General features: G+C 44.1%; 1 protein-coding gene across 2 annotated transcripts; it reads left to right on the forward strand.

Moving 5' to 3' along the window:
* The first annotated feature begins 3,732 nt into the window (after positions 1-3,732).
* Positions 3,733-23,543, forward strand: TIGAR (TP53 induced glycolysis regulatory phosphatase). Of its 2 annotated transcripts, none has more exons than XM_045165254.1 (6): positions 3,733-3,901; positions 9,673-9,710; positions 13,776-13,897; positions 16,546-16,623; positions 17,258-17,368; positions 18,391-23,543. In XM_045165254.1, the coding sequence occupies exons 1-6, from the start codon at positions 3,870-3,872 to the stop codon at positions 18,820-18,822; spliced, it is 813 nt and encodes a 270-aa protein (XP_045021189.1). In that variant the 5' UTR covers positions 3,733-3,869; the 3' UTR covers positions 18,823-23,543. The 2 variants fall into 2 exon arrangements, with proteins under 2 accessions (XP_045021189.1, XP_045021190.1); XM_045165255.1 differs by lacking the exon at positions 3,733-3,901 and adding an exon at positions 6,593-6,651.
* Positions 23,544-23,831: the final 288 nt, after the last annotated feature.

Below are 23,831 nucleotides of genomic sequence, written 5' to 3' on the forward strand. Positions count from 1 at the left end.
CTCAGGAGCACGTGGGATCTTCCCGGACCATAGTAAAGAGTTTTCTCTTATGTTCCCCGCCCCCCTTTATTCTTTAGGAGCATGATTTTTGTGGATGACAAATGTTGATTGGGCTTCTGCAACGTGACTGTCACCATTCCAGGCACGTGTAAGAGAACAAGGGAGTCCCTTCCTTAAAAAAAAACCCAAAAAACCCTACATTCCAGCATATAACAAAACAGAAATGGATTTATACATACAAAGGGCAAACAGGCGGCAAAATGGCGGTAGTGGAGGAAACAAATAGGTGAGAGAGATTAGAAGGTACAAACTTCCAGTTGCAAAATAAATGAGTAGTGGGTATTACAGGTTCAGTGAGGGGAATACAGGTGACGTGTGGTAACCACTTAACTTGGTGATCATTTTGAAATGTGTCAAGCCACTGTGTTGTAACAGGAACTAACATAGAGTTTTAGGTCAATTATACTTCAACAACAAACCCATGGAGCGGGGGAGATCAGGTTTGTAGTTATTGGGGGCTGAGGAGTGGGGAAATTGGATGAAAGCAGTCAAAAGGTACACACTTTCAGTTGCAAGATAAATAAAATTTTGTCTCTAAGTTATGTCCGACTCTTTTTTGACACCATGGACTGTACCCTGCCAGGCTTCTCTGTCCATGGGATTTCCTAGGCAAGAATACTGAAATGGGTTACCATTTCCTCTCCAGGGGATCTTCCTGACCCAGGAGTGGAATGGGTGTCTCCTGCAGTGGCAGGTGAATTCTTTACCACTGAGCCACCCGGGAAGCTGCTGCTGCTGCTAAGTCGATTCAGTCGTGTCTGACTCTGTGCGACCCCAGAGACCGCAGCCTACCAGGCTTCCCTGTCCCTGGGATTCTCCAGGCAAGAACACTGGAGTGGGTTGCCATTTCCTTCTCCAATGCATGAAAGTGAAAAGTCAAAGTGAAGTCGCTCAGTTGTGTCCGACTCTAGTGACCCCATGGACTGCAGCCCACCATGCTCCTCCATCCATGGGATTTTCCAGGCAAGAGTACTGGAGTGGGGTGCCATTGCCTTCTCCACTGGGAAGCCCTAAGATAAATAAATACTAGAGATGTAATGTACAACATGATAAAGATATAAACACAGCTGCAGAGAGTAAATCCTAAGAGTTCTCATCAGGAGAAAAGCCTTTTATTTTTTTGCTACAATTTTGTGTCTCTAAGATGATTCTTTCAGGAAAAGAAACAATTTCGAACTTGATTGATAATCACTAGAGTTTTACTGGACTTCCCTGCTGACTCAGATGGTAAAGAAGCTGCCTGCAATGCGGGAGACCCGGGTTTGATCCCTGGGTTGGGAATATCCCCTGGAGTAGGAAATGGCAACCCACTCCAGTACTCTTGCCTGGAAAATCCCATGGACAGAGGAGCCTGGCGGGGTACAGTCTGGAGGTCGCAAAGAGTCAGACACGACTGAGAGCGACTAACACGTGACATGACAAGATGAGGGATATTCACTAAACTTTTTGTGACAGTCATTCCGTGATGGGTATAAATTACATCATTATGTTGCACACCTTAAACTTATAGAGTGCTGTATGTCCATTATATCTTGGTAAAACTGGAAGAAAAAGTAAACGAATAAGGAGAAAGCTGAGGGAGGGGACTGCAGGCTGGAGACACAAGTATCTGTACACTGGGTAGGATCAGTGAGGAGACTGCATGGTGGAGAACAGAAGAGGACCAAAGGCATAACCCACGGAGACCTGGACACACACTGTATGGGAGGCATTGTCCACACGCTAAACACTCACATGTCCCTCACTTTTCCTGCCACCTTTGCAGTTAAGGAGGGTCCTGTGAGTAGCTTCAGACACTGAATGAAGTATCTAAAAACTGGTTCAACACCCTCAATTGTTCTCGCTTCCTGCCCTAGTTATTGTGAATCCATGTAAGGAGGTCATTTTTAACTGTTACCTTAGGACTTTGTGGAGTAAAGCCTCTTCCTGATCCATGTCAGACATGTAGCATGAGAGAGAAAGAAAACTTTTATGTAGTAAGCCATGGAAACTCCAGGATTAATTTGTTACCATAACTTGGCCTATCCTGACTAATTCAGAATTCTATCATATGAGTTGCCACAACAAAGCATCCTTTTTTATAAAAAACAAAACAAACCAGCATGTTATTTTATATGTTGTCAACAAAAGTTTATCAGTGGTCATTTCCAGCTTATATCTAAACAAAGTTTAAATGAATTCCTTGTTCATTTTATAAACTGTAGGGTAGTCTCTGAACTCTTGAACGAATAACGCAGAATAATGTCCATTCTTTCAAAGAGTCTCATTTTTTCAACTGTTTTTTTCCTGATTCTCAATGTTTTTGAAAACATACGTGGTTTTTATAGGTAGTTCTTGGATAATTAAACATTTCATATTATTTTAATTTTCTAAATTTTTCCAAAACAATTCTCTCCTCTTATATTATAAAGCTAATTTTTTTAAATGTTTGATTTGACAAATGAATGCAACTCTGAACACAAGGACAAATGGAAATTTATAGCCAAGGGTGGGCCACCCAGAGGCTCAGGGGAAAAGAATCTGCCTGCAATGCAAAAGACGCAGGTTCAATTCCTGGGTCGGGAAGATCCCCTGGAAAAGGAAATTAATTACACCCTACTCCAGTATTCTTGCCTGGAAAATTCCATGGACCGAGGAGCCTGGCGGGCTACAGTGCATAAGGTCACAGAGTCACACACAGCTGAGCACACATGCATAGCCAAGGGTGCAGGGTGAAGGATAGAATAGAAAATGAGGTAGAGAACGGAAAATATGACCATGAGGAACTAGGTGAGATATTGGGGGAATGGGGACGGAGAGGAACGTGATTTTATTAACAGAATGGAGGAAGAGGAGTTCGATTAGACATCAAGGGTGGAAGGATTCTCCAGCAAGTGGCTTCGCAGGATTTTTGGTAAAAATCGGGCCCTGCAGGCGAAACAAGAGGCCTAGTCTAGATAAGGGCTGCTGCTGCTAAGTCGCTTCAGTTGTGTCCGACTCTGTGCGACCCCATAGATGGCAGCCCACCAGGCTCCCCCGTTCCTGGGATTCTCCAGGCAAGAACACTGGAGTGGGTTGCCATTTCCTTCTCCAATGCATGAAAGTGAAAAGTCAAAGTGAAGCCGCTCAGTCATATCCGACTCTTCGCGACCCCATGGACTGCAGCCTACCAGGCTCCTCCGCCCATGGGATTTTCCAGGCAAGAGTACTGGAGTGGGTTGCCAAAGGGCTGCCAGGGGCCAAGCCTAGACTTTGCGTCCGGAGCAGGTCAGTCTAGGCGGAGGTGGGGGCTGAAGCCGGGTGGGTCTAGGCACACTGCTGACCCCACGCTTCCAGTGCCAGCGGTTAACATAAACCCTAGGACCGAACGTGTCTGGAGCTGTACACCCACGAAGCAGGACTGCTGGCCGCACTCCAGCCTCAAATCAGACTAACCGCAATCGGAGCGGCAGGAGCCTTAATCATCGCGGAGCCTCCAGCCCTGGGTTTGCCCCAGCGCAACCCGTCTGCCGGGCTCGGGGCGGGGCCGCCGCACCTGCCGCTCTCCAATCACGGGCCTGCGCGCAGCGGCGCACGCGCCACGGCCCTGGGCGGGATCTGGCCGCCCATCAGTCTTCGCGACCTGCCGGGCCTCCGCCTCCCTGATTGGCTGGTCAGGGAGTGACGTGGAAGCCGCCTTCACCTATAGCTGAGGAGCCGGCCGGCGGCGCGGTGCGGAAGCGGCGGGGCTCGGCGGGCGCAGTGCTGGGCAGCGGGTACAGTGCTGGGCAGCGGGTGCGGATTCTGGCGGCGCTGAGGTCCTTGGTCCTCTGGCTCCGGGCGTGGGCGGGATGACGCGCTTCGCTCTGACCGTGGTCCGGCAGTGAGTATGGCCGTCGCGGGCTGCCCTGTCCCTTCCGTGGCGTGCTGCGGGGCTGGGCCGGGGGGACCCAGGATCCGCACCCGCCGCGCCAGTCCTGTCACGTGTGTTCCCCCTCTGCTCGGCCTGGCGATTTCTGGATGTTCCCCGTGAGTTACCCCCTTCCGGCCCTACTGGCCCAGCGACGCTGAGCAGAAGGCCAGGGGTCAGATGTCATCGGTCCCTCAGTACGTGGGGACAGGGATGTCGGAAGGAGTGAGGTCAAGATCCCGCCCCCCCACCTCACCCCAGCTTGGGGGCGGCTGAATCCGAAGACACAGTCGAGTCCCCGCACCTCCCGGGCCGCGCGTTTGCCCCCAGTTGGGCCCGCAGGGTCTGCAGCGTGGACCGGCTCGGGGCTGACCTTTTCCCTCCAGGCTCTGCTCCCACTCTGTCCCCTCGGTCCCCCAGGCTCGGATCTGAGATTCTCTTCTTCCCCGCAGAGCTTCGGTCGCTGGGGGAGGAGCTGGGGCCGTGGGGGGGCGCCTCGCCTGCTCTCAGCCGCCTGCACCGCCCTCAACAAATATTTTTAACATGCAACGTTACAGGGAGCCAAATGCTGACATGTCTTGCCATGCCTTCCTTTTCCTTTTTGACTCTATGTTTGCCCGGTGTTAACTGAGTTCAGAGCGGTCAGGAGCACAGATTTTTCAAGCAAGGGCGACATAGATTGGAATCTGGGCTCCACCTGGGAGCCTTGTAACCTGGGCTTCCTTTAACCGACTTAATTTACACTACCTCAGTATCCTGATTTATAAAATGGGGATAGTGATAGCCCCCACCCCACTGGATTAGTGTGATCATTAAATGTTAGAAAGGTAAAGTGCATAGCACTGGGGAGGGGTGGGGAGCATGTATGAGAATTAACGAACTTTTGTTTTTGTTAAAGACAGCTCTGATAAAAATGCAGCCTGTTGTCCAGTATGTGTGTGTGTGGTTAATGGGACCAGCATTCTGAGTGGGTTCTGTGTATCAGAGGACTGGGTTGCAGGTCACTAAGATTCCATTTTTGACTTGTTGGAGCTTGCAAGCAACATCAGAATGGTCTAACCTTGTCAAGCTGCCTTTAGTTGTCTTTTTTTGGTCCTGTTCTTCCTTAATAGGAAGGTTATCTCAGCTGTGATCTCAAGTTGTCCCTTTAGGACTCACAGGATTTTAATGCCCAAGCGAGAAATGGAGATCCTTTCTCCACCCCATTCCTCTGCATTTTATAGAATGGTTTATGACCATCATGTGACCTTCCAAGGACTTACAGCTACTCCATAGCAGAACAGGAACTAGTCTTGATGGCACTTTCCTCTTAATTTGCAGCACTTTCTAGATGCCTGACATAAAATTGAAGCCCAGAAGCCATAGAAAATCTAGGCTAAACCACCCCTTGAAAAACAAGCTGATCCCTATTTAGATGCTTAATAGACAGTTGTTACATGAATGTATATTTTATCCCCTCCTCCCTTCTTAAAAAGGGCTTGAAAGGTGTAAAGTTGTTTCCTCAAAGAAATCCTTTGAGGAATTAATTTAAAAATAAGTCTTAATGAATTAGTATTTGCCAGGTACTATTGTAATTAAATTCTGACTACCATCCAGTGAGGTAAAGAAGGCCTCTCAATTTGCAGATGAGGAAACAGACACAGAGGTCATGTGACTTGCTTAAAATCACGTGATGAGTTGGGGAGGGGGTTTAAACCAAAGTGGCAGTACTGTGGCCCATCCTGTTAACTGCTTTGCCCTTCTGCCTCCTATTTTAGAATTAAAGCCTAGGGCTTGTAAAAGTGGCAGTATTGTGGCCCATCCTGTTAACTGCTTTGCCCTTCTGCCTCCTATTTTAGAATTAAAGCCTAGGGTTTGTGGATTGCTTGACTATCTATCAGCAGCCATTTCAGAAACTACTTTTTATTTCTTGTGATCTGACTGTGGAGAGTGATAAGAACAGTTTACTTTGTTCTGTTCTGTTCATGGGAAAGGGCTTCTATGATGGTTCAGTGATAAAGAATCCACCTGTAGTGCAGGAGATGCAGGTTTGATCCCTGGGTCGGGAAGATCCGCTGGAGGAGGAAATGGCAACCCACTCCAGTAATCTTGCCTGGAAAATCCCATGAACAGAGGAACCTGGCAGGCCGCAGTCCATGGGGTCAAAAAGAGTCGGACACTACTTAGCCATTGAGCACACAGGCATCCATAAGAAACTGCAGAGAAAGTGTTGAAATAATTGATAGGGAATAGTTAGTTTCCTCCTTCAGAATTCTCAAAGCTAAAAATTGATGATTCTTTCAGGAAAAGAAACAAGATGCTAAAAGACGCTTACTCCTTGGAAGGAAAGTTATGACCAACTTAGACAGCATATTAAAAAGCAGAGACATTACTTTGTCAACAAAGGTCCGTCTAGTCAAGGCTATGGTCATGTATGGATGTGAGAGTTGGACTATAAAGAAAGCTGAGTGCCGAAGAACTGATGCTTTTGAACTGTGGTGTTGGAGAAGACTCTTGAGAGTCCCTTGGACTGCAAGGAGATCCAACCAGTCCATCCTAGGGGAGATCAGTCCTGAGTGTTCATTGGAAGGACTGATGTTGAAGCTGAAACTCCAATACTTTGGCCACCTGATGCGAAGAGCTGACTCTTTGGAAAGACCCTGATCCTGGGAAAGATTGAGGGCAGGAGGAGAAGGAGATGACAGAGGATGAGATGGTTGGATGACATCACTGACTCAATGGATGTGAGTTTGGGTAGACTCTGGGAGTTGGTGACGGACAGGGAGTCCTGGCGTGCTGCCGTCCACGGAGTTGCAAAGAGTCGGACATGACTGAGCGACTGAACTAAATTGAGTTTTATTGAACGGTGACTCTTCTGATAATGGAAGAAAACTTTTTAATTGCAGTTTAAGCTCAGCCAAATTCTTTATGAATCTGGTGCTGTTTCTGTCAGCATGTTGATCTTCATCAACATCCTTGAACGCAAGAGTGCCAGCGTGTATCATTGTTGGAACAGAATACCCCAGATTTCAGACTTCAAGTTTACTAATCTGATTGAGCTGTAGTTTCTCATGGTCTTAGAACAGCATTGTTGAAAACCCCAATAAATACAAAAAGGCCTCTGGTTCCCTTGAAACGTTCTTGTAGATGTTTTCAATTAGTTGCCTGCCAAACTATCCCATTTCACTTCCATTTTTAGCTAGTTCTATAAACATTTTTACAAACTAAATTTAATTTACTTTTAATTCCTGAAAGATGATTAATTAGTATAGGTATTGACAGCAACACTGATTTTTTTTTTTTTTTTAATTCTGCCTCTTTGGGCAGTTACTTAGTTTTCATTGAATGCTAATCATTGTTCTAATAGAGCAGGCAAGTTGAATATTGGATCATCTGTAAACTTTTATAAAGATACATGTAATTGTTATGTTCCTGTGATGTGTGTTTTCTGGGAGTAGGATTGATTAATTGGAAGAGCCTGTGCAGCTAGGGCTAATCTAATGTAGATACAAATGTATCATGAATTGGGTATTTTATGTTCCCTAACTCCCACCCAACCATCCAGTGAAAATCCTCACATTCCTAGCCCTTGGAAACTTCTCTATTTTCAAATGAATTAATTGTTGTGGAGGAATCACTGTAAGGCTGTCTATTCATGGTTGAATAGCGGGAGAGTACACTCCATTCTCGTGTATACCAGAGCATATCTACTTTGACAGCTCGCCCCAGTTGTACCCTAATGTCCCATGATTTGTCTCTCCTGAGGCAAACCCAAGTACTTGTCTGCTGAATTTGAATTATTTAAAAGGATGTGATTAGGAAATTAAGCTCTCTTACATCGTTTCTAGAGAAGCACTGTCGAGCATAAACCAGAACTAACAAAATAAAATGTCTTTTAAAGTGAAGAACAGCGTGATAATCTCCCAAACAAACGGTGCATATTTGAGGGCCTATAAATGGCCAGTCATCAGACTTGGCTTCTTGTCATAAGGCTTGGGATTCTTACAGAGTCGGGTATCTGTCTTGGAAGTGAATCACACTGCAGATTTTGAAAATGAGTGCTGTTACTCCTGGCTCCTTCAAAATATATTCCTCTGACCTTTCCACTCTCCTGATTTTCCCTGTGGCTGCTACAAGCCAAGCTTTGGTTAGGGAAGTGGATTAATAGTAAACCTATGCTGCTGCTGCTAAGTCGCTTCAGTCGTGTCCGACTCTGTGCGACCCCAGAGACGGCAGCCCACCAGGCTCTTCCGTCCCTGGGATTCTCCAGGCAAGAACACTGGAGTGGGTTGCTGTTTCCTTCTCCAATGCAGGAAAGTGAAAGTGAAGTCACTCAGTGGTGTCTGATCCTCAGCGACCCCATGGACTGCAGCCCACCAGGCTCCTCCATCCATGGGATTTTCCAGGCAAAAGTACTGGAGTGGGTGCCATTGCCTTCTCTGAAACCTATTCTAGCCACCCACTTTTCTTTCCCACTCCCCAAATTAGCTATAACCAGTTGCTTCAAGGATTTGTACAAACCTCTTGAGAAATGTTTGGTTTGTAACAAACATTTACAAGGCTGTAAAACTAAATATTTGTGCACATTTTTTTGGAGAAAAAAAAATCCTGTTGCTAGATTGCTTCTCTGTGATGTTTATAAGGTGATTTGAAAGCAAAATATGCCCCATAGGATGCCAGTGCGCCCCGCCCTCCCCTGGCCAGCCTCAATCCAGTTGTTTTGTGACAGTGTTTCTCACCCTGTCACTCTTCTGGTTGCTTCAGAATGGGCTGGGTTTGGTTTTGTAATCCCTCAGCATTGCAGAGCGGAGCAGCTGGGGCTGCTCGGAAGCCAGGGTGGGGGCTGTGGGTCCCTGTACCCCTTTCCGCTCCACTCATGGTCCCCTGGACCTGCTCGCTCAGCCCAGCAGACGAATGGGTGGACTGGCTGTCCTATTTGGTCCTGACACCTGGGCAAGTAGTTTTGGTCAACATATTTGAAGATTTTTAACAAAAATTTTCTGTCTGTACATACACTTTTTTTTTTAATTGGGGTATAATTGCTTTACAGTTAGTTTCTGCTGTACAGCAGTATGAGTCAGATACCTGTACACGTACGTTGCCTCCCTGCCGTCCCTCCCTCCTAGCTTCACGGAGCCCCGAGCTGAGCCCCATGCCCTGTGCAGCAGCTCCCTCTAGCTATCTGTTGTACATGTGGTGGTGTGTACATCTCGGTGCTACTCAGTTCGTCTGCCCACCCCCCCCCCCCACCATGTCCACAGATGCGCTTTCTACATCTGTGTCTCTGTTCCTACCCTGCAAGGAGGTGCATCAAGACTTTTTTCTAGATTCCATATATATGTGTTAATATACAATATTTGTTTTTCTCTTTCCGACTTGCTTCACTCTGTACGACAGGCTCTGGGTTTATCCACATCACTTACAACTGACTCAGGTTCATTCCTTTTTATGGCTGAGTGACACTCCATTGTGTATCTGTACATATACTTTGAAAAGTAATATTCTCTGCCTTCAATTCACTGAAGATTTATCTATATACATTTTACTTTGGAACAGTTTGAAATTTTTAGCTCATCAATTTGGTACATAGAATAGACAGCTGCAGATAGTAGTTCAGAGTGTCATTTTTACAGGTTAGATTCTAACGTAGGTACAATGTGCTGTCTTTACAAATATCATGACCTTTCATTGCTGATTTTTTTCCCCTCATTTCAAAAGTAACCTAATTTGATGATAAAGGCTTTCTCCCTGTGTTTCTATTTTAGTGGAGAAACAAGACTTAACAAGGAGAAAATAATTCAAGGTTGGTATTCTCTGACTTTTATTTTTTAGCTCTCTCTGTTCATGTTCATGTGAAATGTAGGTTAAAGAGATCTGATAGGGTAGGATGGACCGGGGGCAGGTCTGGACTGTGACCTGGGATTACAGAATTAAAGCATATGGTCACAGAAGTATGATCAGAGTAGATGGTACTCAAGAGGAGTAAGTGTCTTGAGTGAATTGGATGTGAAGACCAGTGGTCCAAGTTGGTTGTGGGCGGCTCCAAAGCGACCTCTCAGCTGATTAAGGAGCTGTATTGGGTCTAATTGTCTTCAAATATATCTGCCAGGGTTTAAAATGACTTCATATTTGGAAACAGAAATTTACTGGCTGGTGTTAATGGTATTTTTCCTGCTAAGATGTATTATTTTTAGTAGTAACAAATAAATAGTTTAAAAAGAGAATTCCTGTTCTCACGTGGGGTTGTACTTTATTCTGTCTTCCTCCCCACCCCACCTCAGCCAAGCTTGTTCTGTTAATTTGGGCTCAGGTTCTTTTCATCTCCCTGTGATCCAGCTGGTCTGGCTTCCAAAGAATATCTTTCAGCTAGACATGCTATTTCTGTGCTCCGATGATACAAGCGTTGAGTTTTATATTTTGGGGCTAGGGACATCTGGTGTTTGCAGGAGCTGATTTTTAATACCCCACGTGCCTGCCTCCTTCTGCTGGAAACCAGTCTGTTTCCCACTGACCTGGGCCCCACTCAGAGCATCCTCAGGACTCATTACCTTGTTTGTTCATGGGCCCTGCTCACTTGTCTCATTTCATTTGAAACTGGCAGTAGAGCATGAATAAAAGTTTCCATGTTCAGGACCTGTTGTTTAGATTTGTTTTGTGTTCTTTTCCTAACTTTGGAAGTTAGATGCTTAGTTTCTTCAGTCACAGCCACCTTTTTCTTTTAAGTTTTGTCAGCATTCAAGCTTATATGGTTCTAAGTACCGTTTTTGTTGCATGCCTACGGTTTCGATTTATAGTAATCTAGTAAATATTCAGTACCAAGTATCTTAAATTTCCATTATGATTTATGATTTCTGTAAGTTATTTCGAACTGTTTTTTGAATTTCCAAATGAGTGGACTCTTTGGTTTTGTTCTTCATCTTTTGTGATTGACTTAGCGTGTGATTGCTTTCTGTTTTGACAATATGGCTTATTTGGTAATATGTCTGAAATTGGTTAGCGTGGTCAGTTTTTATAAATTTACTATATGTTTGAGAAAAATCTTTGTTTTCTAATTGTTGGGTTTGGAATTTTATATCAAATCATTAATCTTGATTTTGTCGTTCAAATCTTCCCATACTTTACTAGTTTTGTAAATTTACTCATGTGCCTATATGACATAAGGGTCAGTTTATGTGTGAGATATATTGAATTTCCCACTGTGATAGCCAATTCATCCTTAAATACCTTCAATTTTATCAATTTGTGCTTTATATATTCTGCTTTTACATCCTTCGAGACTATTTTATTAGGCACATACAAATTTAAAGATTGCTCTATCTTCCTGGTGAATTGAACCTTATTTATAGTGATCTTCACAATCCTTAGTAAGACTTCTGTCACAAAGTCATGTGTTTCTGAGAGAGAGATGGCAGCTCCAGCTGTGTGGGGTTGGAATTTTCCTGGTGTGTATTTTCCCATCCCTTTCTTTTCAGCCTTGCTGGGTACTGGTCTCCTAAGTGTTAACCTTGTCAATGGTAGGCAGCTGATTCTGGTTCTCTTAAAAAAAAAAAAAAAGCAGTCTTTTTGTTAACTGGTGAGAGTGGTTTGATCCATGTTGACTCTGGTTTCTGGTGTGTTTGGATTTTTCCTTTGTGGTTCTTTTTTTTCCCTTCGTTTTCTAATCTTTTCCTTCTCCCACCTTTACTTCTTAGGTGCCTGCTTTTCTTTCCCTTATCCAACCCCCTGTTATCTTGCCTTCTGGCCTTGAAATAAGCCATGTCTGTTCTTTTAATCGTTGTCTTTATATCGTCACCATTCATACCTAATAAAGTAGAAGGGAAATATCCTCTCTCCTGAAAAATGTGTCGGCATGTGCTGTTGTTTTAGTCTCCTGTCTGTTTTCACCTGTGCAACCTAGTCATTATTTTACTTAGTGTTTGTTTACATTTACAGCCCTACTTGCCAGCTTCTCCTGTCACCATTTCTTTTGCATCTCGGACCTTCATTCCTGAAGCATCTTTTCTGAGAAGTTCTCTTGTGTAAATCGGTTGGTGGTAAAGATAGTTTCAATCAGTTCTGTTCCAGGCAGTTCTGTTTTTATTTTCTTTAGTCTTTTTTAGTCCAGTTATAGACTGATGGTTCTTTTGGAAGCTATTACTCTTCTGAGTTTTTTATTTTGGCTTCCTTTGCTCCTGTCCAGAGATCTTCTCTCAACCAAATGGTGTCCCATGGTGGATATCCCATCATGGCCATGGTGTCCCATCATATCCCATGGTGTCCCATCTGTCTTTCTCTGTAGCTGTTTTTAAAGTCTTTTTATTTTGGTTTTCTAGTTTCTCTTACTAAATCTGGTAGGGTTTTGTGTTTCTTTTTAATAATTTATCCTTGGTGTGCATTGTGTTTCCTTTATCTGTAGTTTTATGTCTTTCCTGATTTCTGTTCTCCATTTCATACTTTGTATTCTCCATTTCACACTTCCTGTTCTGTTTCATAGTTCCTGTTTTCCATTTCACATTTCCTGTTCTCCATTTCACACTTTTTCACACTTCCTATTGTTTCATACTTCCTATTCTCCATTTTACACTTCCTGTTCTCCATTTCACACTTGCTATTCTCCATTTCACACTTCCTGTTCTGTTTCATAGTTCCTGTTCTCCATTTCACATTTCCTGTTCTGTTTCATAGTTCCTGTTCTCCATTTCACACTTCCTGTTCTCCATTTCACACTTCCTATTGTTTCATACTTCCTATTCTCCATTTCACACTTCCTGTTCTCCATTTCACACTTCCTGTTCTGTTTCATAGTTCCTGTTCTCCATTTCACACTTCCTGTTCTCCATTTCACACTTCCTGTTCTGTTTCATAGTTCCTATTCTCCATTTCACACTTCCTGTTCTGTTTCATAGTTCCTGTTCTCCATTTCACACATCCTGTTCTCCATTTCACACTTCCTGTTCTTCATTTAGCACTTCCTGTTCCGTTTCATGCTTCCTGTTCTCCATTTCTGTCTTTCTTGAGTTCCCACTGGCTGTAGTTAGGAATCCTTGTCCTTCCTCCATGTCTTAACATGTCTGAGACGTGCTCTTATCTCCTCATATCTGTGGGAGAGGGGCACGGGGGATGACTTCAGCCTTACCTTTGGGTTTGTGAAGCTTCTCAGCTTAATGAATTTCCTTTTATCCACTGAGGGATATTTTTTACCTCCACAGCAATTCCGTTTTTCATTGTTAAAAGATTTGTTTAGCTCTTTCAGAAACCTGTCTGGTTTTTGAGTACTTGCTGTTGCTTGTTTTTGTGATGCAATGTGCAGTCTCTGTTGATTTCCATGTCTGAAGTACTGGCGGTTCCAAGTCTGTTACCCGTTGTTTCTGCTGACCCTCATTCATGATGGCTTATTGTCCTGTGTGTCGTGTCGCTGGCCGAACTGATCTTTGCTCTAAGCTGGTAGAAGGCTTGTCGGCGTTTATGGAGAGTAATTTGCAGTACTGTATGTTACTGAATTTTAACAGTGGAGATAAAGAAGGAAAACTTCTCTAGGTGATGATCCAACCACCCAGATACAGCAGCTGGGCTGAAAAGGTAGATCAGAGGCAGCACTAATGAAACAGGCTGGTAAAGTGGGCGGTGCAAGGCAGGGGAGCTGAAGACAGTCTCATCACCCACCAGTTCCCATCAGGCAGACATGCTGGAAAACACTTGTCTACCTGAACCTCTATAGGGATTATAGCTTAATTTTGCTTGCTTTTAGTTTTCTGAACAGTTATGTGGAAAGTACTCAAGGAAGTCTTTTAATAAAATATAAACGCTCTTTATATTCTCTTAGGTATGATTTTTATTTGCATCCGTTACATATATTTGAACGTTACTGTTCCTTCTCTTAATACTGCAGGACAAGGAATAGATGAGCCTCTTTCAGAAACTGGATTTAAACAAGCAGCTGCTGCTGGTATATTTCTTAAAGATGTGAAGTTTACTCATATTTTCTCCAGTGACCTTACAAGGACAAAGCAGGTAAGTTTAGTCAAGGATGAGGCTCGTGAGTCAAAAGTTTCAACAGTTGGACCTTGAAAAATTTCCTCCCAGAGTTCATAGAGAATTAAATCGCACACAAACATCATCCCCAATCCTCTTTCCTCGCTGACAGAAGTTCTTTTTATTTCACTTTTATATTTTATTTTATTTTGGTAATTTAATCAGAGCAGCTTGGGGGAAAATGTCTAACAGAATGCCAAAAAAAGGCAGAGGGTGTTTTGAGAGAAACCCAGTGGAAACACCACAGAGATTTAACGATTGCGATGTCAGATATTGGAACTCAGATCGAGTTTAAAAAGCAGTTATGTTGCTATAAAGAAATGAAAGATGTATGAAATATCTTTAGGGAGCAGATTACTATAAAAACAATCCCAGAGGTTTGAAAAAACCAAATCAACTTCTGAAAGCTAAGGGAAGGAGACTTTAGTGATAACCATGGGGGAATAACAGGGCTGGAATGTAGCCTCCCCCAAGAAACAACCAGAAAACAAGACAAAACCTGTGAGACAACTGTTTTTAGGTAGTGGACTCCAGGAAGCCTGGGCTGCAGTCTCAGATGGGGTGAAACAAAGGGGATGAGCCCTCAGTTGTTGTGGTTTTCTGACTGAAGTGATCCCCAGACTTCTGCAAAAGCAGCCAGCTGGAGGTCAGTGGTTTCTGAGTTGAGGGGACAAAGCTTAGAATTTGGAAGGCTTAAGTAACTAAAATCTGTGGGCGTGCTGGAGGGAGAAATGCACAGAGAAGACTCTAGACACGTGTTTAGAAGTCCTCATCAGTCTCTGGTGAACGGTTAGTCTGCACACGTGTGGCTGGAACTGCACGAGGGCAGAAAACGAACTCCGGGGGAGAACAGTTGCAGGGGTGCGGTTGTCCAGTTGATTCCTGGGGCCCACACAAAGTGGGGAGGTGTTAGAGCTCCCACAGCACAAGTGGAGGCTTTGCTGAATACAGAGAGTGTCACCCCTTCACAGTGAGGCCAAACTGCCCTCAGAGGAGCATAATGAGGGGAGAAGTAGGAGACGGCAGAAGCAACTCCATCTTCTAGAGATGAAAAATGCAGTGTTCTGAAATGATAATTTCACAGGGTGGGATTAGCAGTAGATTAGACACTGTAGATGGAAAAGGCAATGGCACCCCACTCCAGTACTCTTGCCTGGAAAATCCCATGGATGGAGGAGCCTGGTGGGCTGCAGTCCATGGGGTCGCTAGAGTCGGACACGACTGAGCGACTTCACTTTGACTTTTCACTTTCATGCATTGGAGAAGGAAACAGCAACCCACTCCAGTGTTCTTGCCTGGAGAATCCCAGGGATGGCGGAGCCTGGTAGGCTGCCGTCTATGGGGTCGCACAGAGTCGGACACAGCTGAAGTGACTTAGCAGCAGCAGCAGCAACAGACACTGTAGAAGAAGAGGTCAGTGAATGTGAAGACATGGAAACTGAACATTCCAAAATTAACTGTGGAAGGGAAAAAGGCTGGAAAAGGAAAAATGAAAAGTCTCTGAACTGTGGGACAGCACCAGGCAGTGCAGTATTACATATAGTTGAAGTCTCAAAAGGGAAACAGAGAAGAGAGTTGGGGTGAGTGTGAAGGTAAAAGATACTTTGTAGAAATGACAATTCTGCAGTGCTTTCGAAAATTAAGGTGAAATAAAGACTTTCTCTTTCAAGTGCGAGTTGAGGGACCCACACTCACATGGTCAGTTGTTTTTGTAAGTGTTTTTGGTCAGTTGGACTTTGACAGAGATGCCAAGATAATTCTGTGTTTGAAAGGGTGGTCTTTTCAATAAAAGGTGTTGAAACAATGCGCCAGCCATCTGGAAAAACATGACATGTGACTCTTGCCTACACAGTACACAAAAACTAACTTGCAGCCGATCATAGAACAAGTCTAAAAGCTAAAGCTATGGGACTTCTATAAGAAAACACAGGAGAAAAGTCTTTATGAAAGTTTTTTGGGACAAAGCATAAATAAGACATATGAAGGGAGAAAATGATAAATGTGTATGTTATATGTGTGTGTGTATATCTGACACATATATGTATTTGTCAATAACTTTTTATAAGTGATTGCTCTACAACCTTTATTATATTAATATATATACCTTTTCCAATAAGATTTTTGCTTTCATGTATTCTTGCTATTAATCAGTGCCATTTCTTTTCAGCTTAAAGAAGCCCCATATATATTTCTTGTAGGGCTGGTTTTGTGGTGATAAACTCCTTTAGTTTTTGTTTGTCTGGAAAACTCTTGATCTTGTCTTCCATTCTGAGCAACCTTGCTGGGTAGAGTATTCTTAGCTGGAATTCTCAGCACTTTGAATATGTCACACCACTACCTCTGACCTGTGAGATTTCTACTAGAAAATCTACTGTTAGCCTTTTGGGGTTTTCCTTGTCCTTGGGAGTACGTGAGTTGAGGGTCTTCCTATGATACCATCCTGAGCCCTCCCAGAATGATTTTTTTCGGGGGGCGGGGTCCGTGTCATACAGAACCTTAGTTCCCCAACCAAGGATCTGAACAGTGCCCCCTGCAATGGAAGCATGCCCCGACCATTGGCATGCTACGGGATTCCCCAGTAATGATTATTTTTATAAGAAAAGAAATGGTTGTCTTTTGATTTGCAGACCGTGCATGGGATTTTGGAGAAGAGCAAATTTTGCAAAGATATGACAGTAAAGTATGATTCAAGACTCCGAGAAAGGGTAAGTATTAATAGCTTACTTATATGTTGTTCTTCTACCATAAAATATCACTACAGCAACTCAGTTTATCCCATGGCTAGAAATCAAATGCCTTCCTGCTTGGGATGTGAAATTGGCTGTTACATGAAGAATCTACTGTGTGGCAATTACTCTTACTTACTCTCGTGAATAGTGTCTTATTTAATCATTAAAATCGTAGGCGAGAGGCATCTTAAATTATAAAAGCAAGGCATACTTGTGAGGACTTAGTACAGAAGAGTTTAAAAGTGAAAAGTTCTCTTCCCAGCCTCCGATCCTCCTACATCAACACTGGTTGTTAGTGGTCTCTTTGGTCTTCTGATTTAATGACTTATGAAAGGTGTCATTTTAATCTTTCTTACTATGGATTCCTGAGAAGGTAGATTTTCCGTGTCTCTTGGCCATTGGTATTTCCTCTGTGTCTTGTGCGTTTTGCTAAGGCTTGATTTTTAAGAGCCTAAACAGCTCACGAGCTCTGAAGTCACATGGACCTGGGTTTGCATCTTTTCAGAGGAGATAGGATAAAGTAAGCTGAAAGTGTGCTGTAGACATGTACTTAATTGTCTGTGAATTGCAAATTCCCCTTGAGGCACTTTTGTCTGTTGGATCATTGCAGAAATATGGGGCTGCAGAAGGCAGGCCGCTGAGCGAGCTGAGGGCCATGGCCAAAGCGGCGGGGGAGGAGTGCCCAGCGTTCACACCGCCCGGAGGAGAGACCTTGGACCAGGTATGCAGCCTGGGGGAAAGTGGCTGTGTCCACGAGCTGGTTGACATCCGAGTAGCTGAAACCTGACTCTTCGTGTGAGCAAGATGTTTCTGAGTTTTAGCTAAGCAATTTGCAAGTTGTTTGGTTCACAGAACATCTGCATGATACCATTCCCCCCCCCCCCTTTTTAACCTGTCCTGTCTTATCTCGTTTATTAATTTGGCATCATTACTGATCATGGATTTGAGGAAATGGGTTGTTAGATGGTCTTGTTAAGAACGGGGAGCAGCAGTCTTTGCAGTGACGGGGGGGTCAGTGAAGCAGATGTGTGCCGCTCGGGGAGGGCAGCCGATAGAGGCCGTCACGCCTCCCCTGCCCCCACCCCTCCAGGTGACATCATAGCCCCTGGAGTGTTCTGCTGCTCAGGTGTGTTACGGGTGGTCGTCTCCCCCCATTTTTAATTTTCATAGTTCCCTTGTAAGGACTTTGCAGAGTTCAGCGAGGGCCGGCCTTTCATCCTTGCCGTCATTGAGCTTCAGAAGTGTTGGATGCGGTTTCCTAGGTGACGCCGTTTCACGACCTTCTGTTTGCTTCAAGTCAGGAGTTGGGCATTGTATCTTACTCACCTTTGCCCCCGAAGTGCTCTTATGGTTCCAGAAGTATACTGGGCACTTACTTACTAGTGTCAGTGGAAGTACTGATTGAATGAATAGAGTTTCATCTGCTTCTGTGGTATTACTGACTTGCAGAAAAATCAGTTCTGTTTATATCCTAAGTGTTATTCGGTCAGTTGTGTCCAACTCTTTTTGACCCCATGGATGGTAGCCTGCCAGGCTCCTCTGTCTATAGAATTCTTCAGGCAAGAATACTGGAGTGGGTTGCCATTCCCTTCTTCAGGGGATCTTCTTGACCCAGGGATTGAACCCGGGTCTCCTCCATTGCAGGCAGATTCTTTACCATCTGAGCCACCAGGGAAGCCTGTTTATGTCTTAAGATAGTCATTAATGTCACTTTATTTCACCTTTTTTTTACTTTCATTGCAGCTGAAAAGGCGTGGGAAAGACTTTTTTGAATTTCTTTGTCAACTGATCCTGAAAGAAGCCGGTCAGAACGAACAGTTTTCCCAGGAAGCCCCGAGCAGCTGTCTGGAAAGTTCCCTGGCAGAGATATTTCCTTTAGGGAAGAACTGTGCCTCCACGTTTAACTCAGACAGCGGTGCCCCGGGTCTAGCAGCCAGTGTCTTAGTCGTGAGTCACGGCGCCTACATGCGAAGCCTGTTGGATTACTTTCTGACCGACCTCAAGTGCTCGTTCCCAGCGACTCTGAGCAGGTCCGAGCTCACTTCAGTCAGCCCTAACACGGGGATGACTGTCTTCATCCTAAACTTTGAGAAAGGAGGCAAAGGGAGACCAACTGCCCAGTGTGTGTGTGTGAACCTGCAGGGCCACCTGGCTGGGGTGAGCAAAACTCCCTAAATCTGAATCATCTGCATGGAAATCAACAAATGTGAGCCTCTGAGGGAGTGCCTCTTGACTTGACTTCCGTCCTCTGCTAATGCAGATTTGGAAACAGTTAAAAAGCTGTCCATTACAGCAGGTTATAAAACTCGAGTGGAATCAGAGCCATGTAAAACACTAATAGAAAACCATCCAAAATGGACTTCTTTGGTGCAAATACAGTTGGAATTTTCCAGGGTAATTTTACCACCCTGCTCAGTGACCTCTCTGTATTGTAAATGGATGAGGGAACTCAGTATTGTGAATTGAGGCATGAATAACCCTGTTACTATGGTTTGGGTTTTTTTTTTTTTTTTTTCCCCACCTTTTTAATTTCTTTTTTTTTTTTTTAATGTTTTTCTTTTATGTCTGAAAAAGCTAACTTGTTTTCTTGGTATGATACTGTATTTTTTTTTTTTTTCTTTTGCTGTCTTCATCCAGTGCTTGGAAGAGGGTGCTTGTAATTTCCACTCCATATTTGTGTGACAGTATGTTATATTCAAAAAGCCCTTAAAGGAAACCTGCTATCATAGTTTACGTAAAAGCAAATGACACTAAATCTTTACTACGGAAATCAACTGTTGTAACTGTGGATTCTGGAGGGTTTGAGATATAGATGAATGTGGCTTGTAGTTGAAGAACAGTATAGTGAGGAAGAACCATCATCTATTACAGAATTTTCAAAGAGGGAATCAAAGCAGGAGAAACAAAAAGAGCAGACCTTTCATATCTAACCTGCGGGCTGAAGAATTTAGTTTGAACATGGTGCTTAAGAAAGCACACAGTTGCTGATTTGCTTCAAAGCAGTGGGGATTTGTTCAAGATGAGGTTTCCTCTCTTTTCCACCAGATGGTGCTAGAGAAAAGGGATTTGGGTTATCATCACCGACTTCACGGACCTGAGTTTGAGCAGGCTCAGGAAGTTGGTGATGGACAGGGAAGCCTGGCATGCTGCTGTTGTTGGGGTCTCAAAGAGTCAGACAGGACTGAGCGACGGAACTGAACTGAAATTCTGTGCAGCAGATGGGGGTCCCTCTGAAGTTCTCGTCTCCGTGGAGAAAGTGTTTTCCGTGCAGTTCTGCTTATAAATAGTCATGTTGATGAATGCTGTGAGCCTCAGCTCACAAGAGGGTAAGACTGAGTCTGTCCGTCACTTAAGGCTAAAGTCACACTTAGACGTGCGTCAGGCTTAGGATCATGCGGTCCTCAGTGTGCCAGTGCACCGGTGGCCCGCAGCGGAGGATGTGGTTGCGCACACAGGGAGCTCACTGCAGACAGCTGGCACGTAATCAGAAAAGGACAAATAATAAATGCCCACTCCCCCACCCTCCAGAAGTAATAACTAGCACCCTCCTTTTTTTTAATAACACACTGGGATGGAAGTAAAGTTCCTCTAAGCAGTCATCACTGCCCTGTTCCCTCCTGTTCTCCGCAGAGGCGGCCAGCACCACGGGTCCGCACTCCCACCCATCCTTCACGTGGCCGCCTGGTATCATCGGGGAACGCTGTCATTCTGGTGTTTTACAAATGGACACAGCATCGGTCTATTCTGACTTCTCACTTCCTGTGTGTATCTTGGGGCTCTATCCTGGTGTGTACAGACCAGGTCACTTCCCTAACCACTGTATTCTGCAGAATAAGCACAGTACGTTTTATTTCTTTATTCTCCCGTCAGTGGATGTTTTGGTTTATTTACCATTTTCTGAATAGAAACAGTGCTTCAGGGAGTGGCCTTGTGCTGTGTCAGAGAAAGCGTGCATCCCTGGCCTGACAGGAGCCAGTATTCTCCAGAACAGAGGTTTTTCAGTATCACTGGAAGTATTTCAAAAGCTCCTGGTCTCCACATCTTTGGCAACACTTGATTTTGTCTGGTGAAATTGTGTTAATCTGATGAGTGAAGGCTATGCCCCTGTGTTAATGAGCTCTTCTGTGACTGCTGGAGTCTGGGCATTTTTGTGTGTGTGTGTGTCTTGACCATGTGGTCAAGAGAGGTGTTCCCTCTCTGGCAAGTCAGCAGTCGGCACGCATCCTTGGTCTGGCTTTCTGTTCGGCTGCGTAGCTTTTTTTTGGTGAGTTATAGGAGGCCTTGAAGATGTCCTCCAGTTCACTCATCTCTTGTGTATGCCACCATACGCCTTTTTCATATGTGTGTCTTTTTTTATTTTGAAGTCAAACGGATATACCCTATTGTTTATGATTTGGGGGAGTTGGGGGTGTCTTTAAGAAGCTTTTCCTACCATGAAGTCATATCCTAATCTCCTTTTTCTTACAGTGTTAAGGAGTTTTCTGAATGTTTCCTCTCTAAATCATCTGGAATTTGTTTTTGAATACTGTAAAGCCAGAATTCTGTTTTAGATATTTTTTCCCATGTGGTGAACAGTTACCAAGTCTTTCTTTTCCCAGTTGGTTCCTGATTCTCAGGCAGACCCCCATGCACCCACATGTGCTAGAGGGAGTGGACTTTGCCCCATTTCAGGGAGCTCTGGATTCCCATGCGGGCTTCCCAGGTGGTTCAGCTGTAAAGAATCCACCTGCAATGCAGGAGACTTGAGTTCAGTCCCTGGGTTGGCAAGATCCCCTGGCAAAGGAAATGACAATCCAGTAAAGCAAGCTAGTATACTTGCCTGGGAAATCCCACGGGCAGAGGAGCCTGGTGGGCTCCAGTCCATGGGGTCGCAAACAGTCGGACATGACTTAGCCACTAAACAACAACAATTCTGTTCCCGTAGGACTGTCACTCTCAGTTACTGCAGCTTCACAGCCAGGTACCCTGCACGGGGAGCAGCTCTATTCTGTACACATGTTGGAATCAGTTCATTAATTTCCAGAAAAATTCTGTTGCAATTATAACTGGAATCGCATGCCTGTGTTCAATTAGTCATTCGGTAGATATATTTTGAGCATGGCACATACATGCCAGGCTGTTACAAGAACTATTAGAGCTATTCTAAGAACTGCGAATATATAGTAATAAACAGAAAAATAGACCATCCTTGTGGAAGCCGTACTCTGTCCAGGAAGATGAACACAGGACCTGTCAGTGGGCTCTTTGCAGTGGAGGGAAATGAGGCGGGAAGACCCGAGGGAGGCGTGCGGCTTTATTTGAGGGATGCCGGGAGGGTTCCCATAGGTGGGAGCAGAAGGTGGGATCCAAAGACTGAAATCAAGAATGAACTCTGCTCGTCTGTGGGAGGAGACGAGCAACCCAGATGGAGATGGGGGGCACAGGGACGGAGGAGGAAGGGTCAAGCTCTGTGTGGGACCCAAGCTGGTGTGGGGGAAGCAGGTACTGGGAAGTCTGGGTGGGCGACAGGAGAAGGGAGCAGAAAGCAGAAGGGATGAGGGAGGGAGGCCTGGCTTTGTGGCCTGTTGTAAGGGCTGGGGCTCATCTGCTGATGGGTTAATGTCTGATGGGACCAGGCAGTAACATGGGGAAGATCCGTGGTCAGTAGACTTGGTTCAGCTTCTAGTAGTTTTGTGGCTGAGTGAGTCTCTTCATGTCCCTGAGCTTCTATTTCCTTATATTAAGTGGAGAATAATTATAATAAAGTGTGTGTGTGTGTGTTGGTAACCTTTTGCTTTTGATATGTCATGCCTACAGAAAAGTGGCAAGAATAATACAAGAAACTCCTCATGTTAATCTCTTTACCCAGATTCACCAGTTGCTTACATTTTGAGCCATTTGTTTTGTCCTGCAGGCTCATGTGTATGTTTTCCCCCTGAAACACTGGAGAGCAATCTGGAGATCCCATACCCTTTCCCCTGCAAAATTTCAGTGTGTTGAAAGTGTTAGTCACTCAGTCGTGTCCGACTCTGCTACCGCATGGACTGTAGCCCACCAGGCTGCTCTGTCCATGGGATTCTCCAGGCAAGAATACTGGAGTGGGTTGTCATTTCCTTTTCCAGGGGGTCTTCCTGACCCAGGGACCAAATCCAGGTCTCCCGTGTCTCCTGTATTGCAGGTGGATTCTTCTGCAAATTCTTCTTGCAGCCATCCCCAAATCACAGTTTGACTGTGATTACCTTTGTTATTTTTCTTGAGGTTTGATGAACTTCTTGTATCAGTGTGTTCATTTTCCATCAGTTTTGGGGAAATTTCAGTCATTATATCTTCAAATATTCCTCAACTTTTTCTGTTCCTTTCCTGGAACTCCACTTACACATATTTTGGACAATTTGATACTGCCGCACAAATCACTGAGACACCGGTCATGATTTTTTTTAACGTATTTATTCTTTCTTCAGATTAGAGTATATGTTGACTTTATTATCTTCAATGGCTATTTATCTGCTTAATAAATTTATTATTTCAGATATTGTATCTTTCAATTCTTGATTTCTGCTTGGTTCTTTATTATTTCTTTTCTCTGATCTGTTTATTCCTTAGTACCATTCTTTCCTTTTAAATCCTTAAATATATTTATCATAACTGCTTCAAGGTTCCTGTCACTGATTCCAGGATCTGGCTCATCTAATGGCTGGTCTCTAGTGGTTGCATTTTCTCTGGACTGTGGGCCATTTCCCCTTATTTTGTCCAGAGCCTGGAATGTGTCATCTTCCTTCAGAGGGTTACTGGGATCTTGATGTTGTTGTGTCTGTGGGTATTTTTCAAATAGAAAATTTTCTTTCTTTGAAGGAAACAACAAGCTAGAGTGATCAGAAATATAATCACGATTAAAATTTTTTCTTTGTTTTCCAGAATTCTGTCTGAATTAGTCAAAATTACTGAGTTCATTTGTGTATGGGGAAAACCTGGAATATTTTAAAGTTCTGATTTTTTTTCAACTTTGCTTTCTCTACATTTTCCCAGTGCTCCTCTACCATAATTCCTTTTATTCTCATGTTTTGATATATTTTTATGTACGCATACAAAAAAAGAAACACTCAGAGAAGCTGAGATAAATTTTATTTTTTTTAACAGAAGAAAAGAAAAGGGTGGGGTTACATTTTTATAAATATCTATAAATATAGAGCGAGAGGCAAAAATCT

Source organism: Bubalus bubalis, chromosome 4 (genome assembly GCF_019923935.1).
Source record: "Bubalus bubalis isolate 160015118507 breed Murrah chromosome 4, NDDB_SH_1, whole genome shotgun sequence".
Classification (NCBI taxonomy): domain Eukaryota; kingdom Metazoa; phylum Chordata; class Mammalia; order Artiodactyla; family Bovidae; genus Bubalus; species Bubalus bubalis.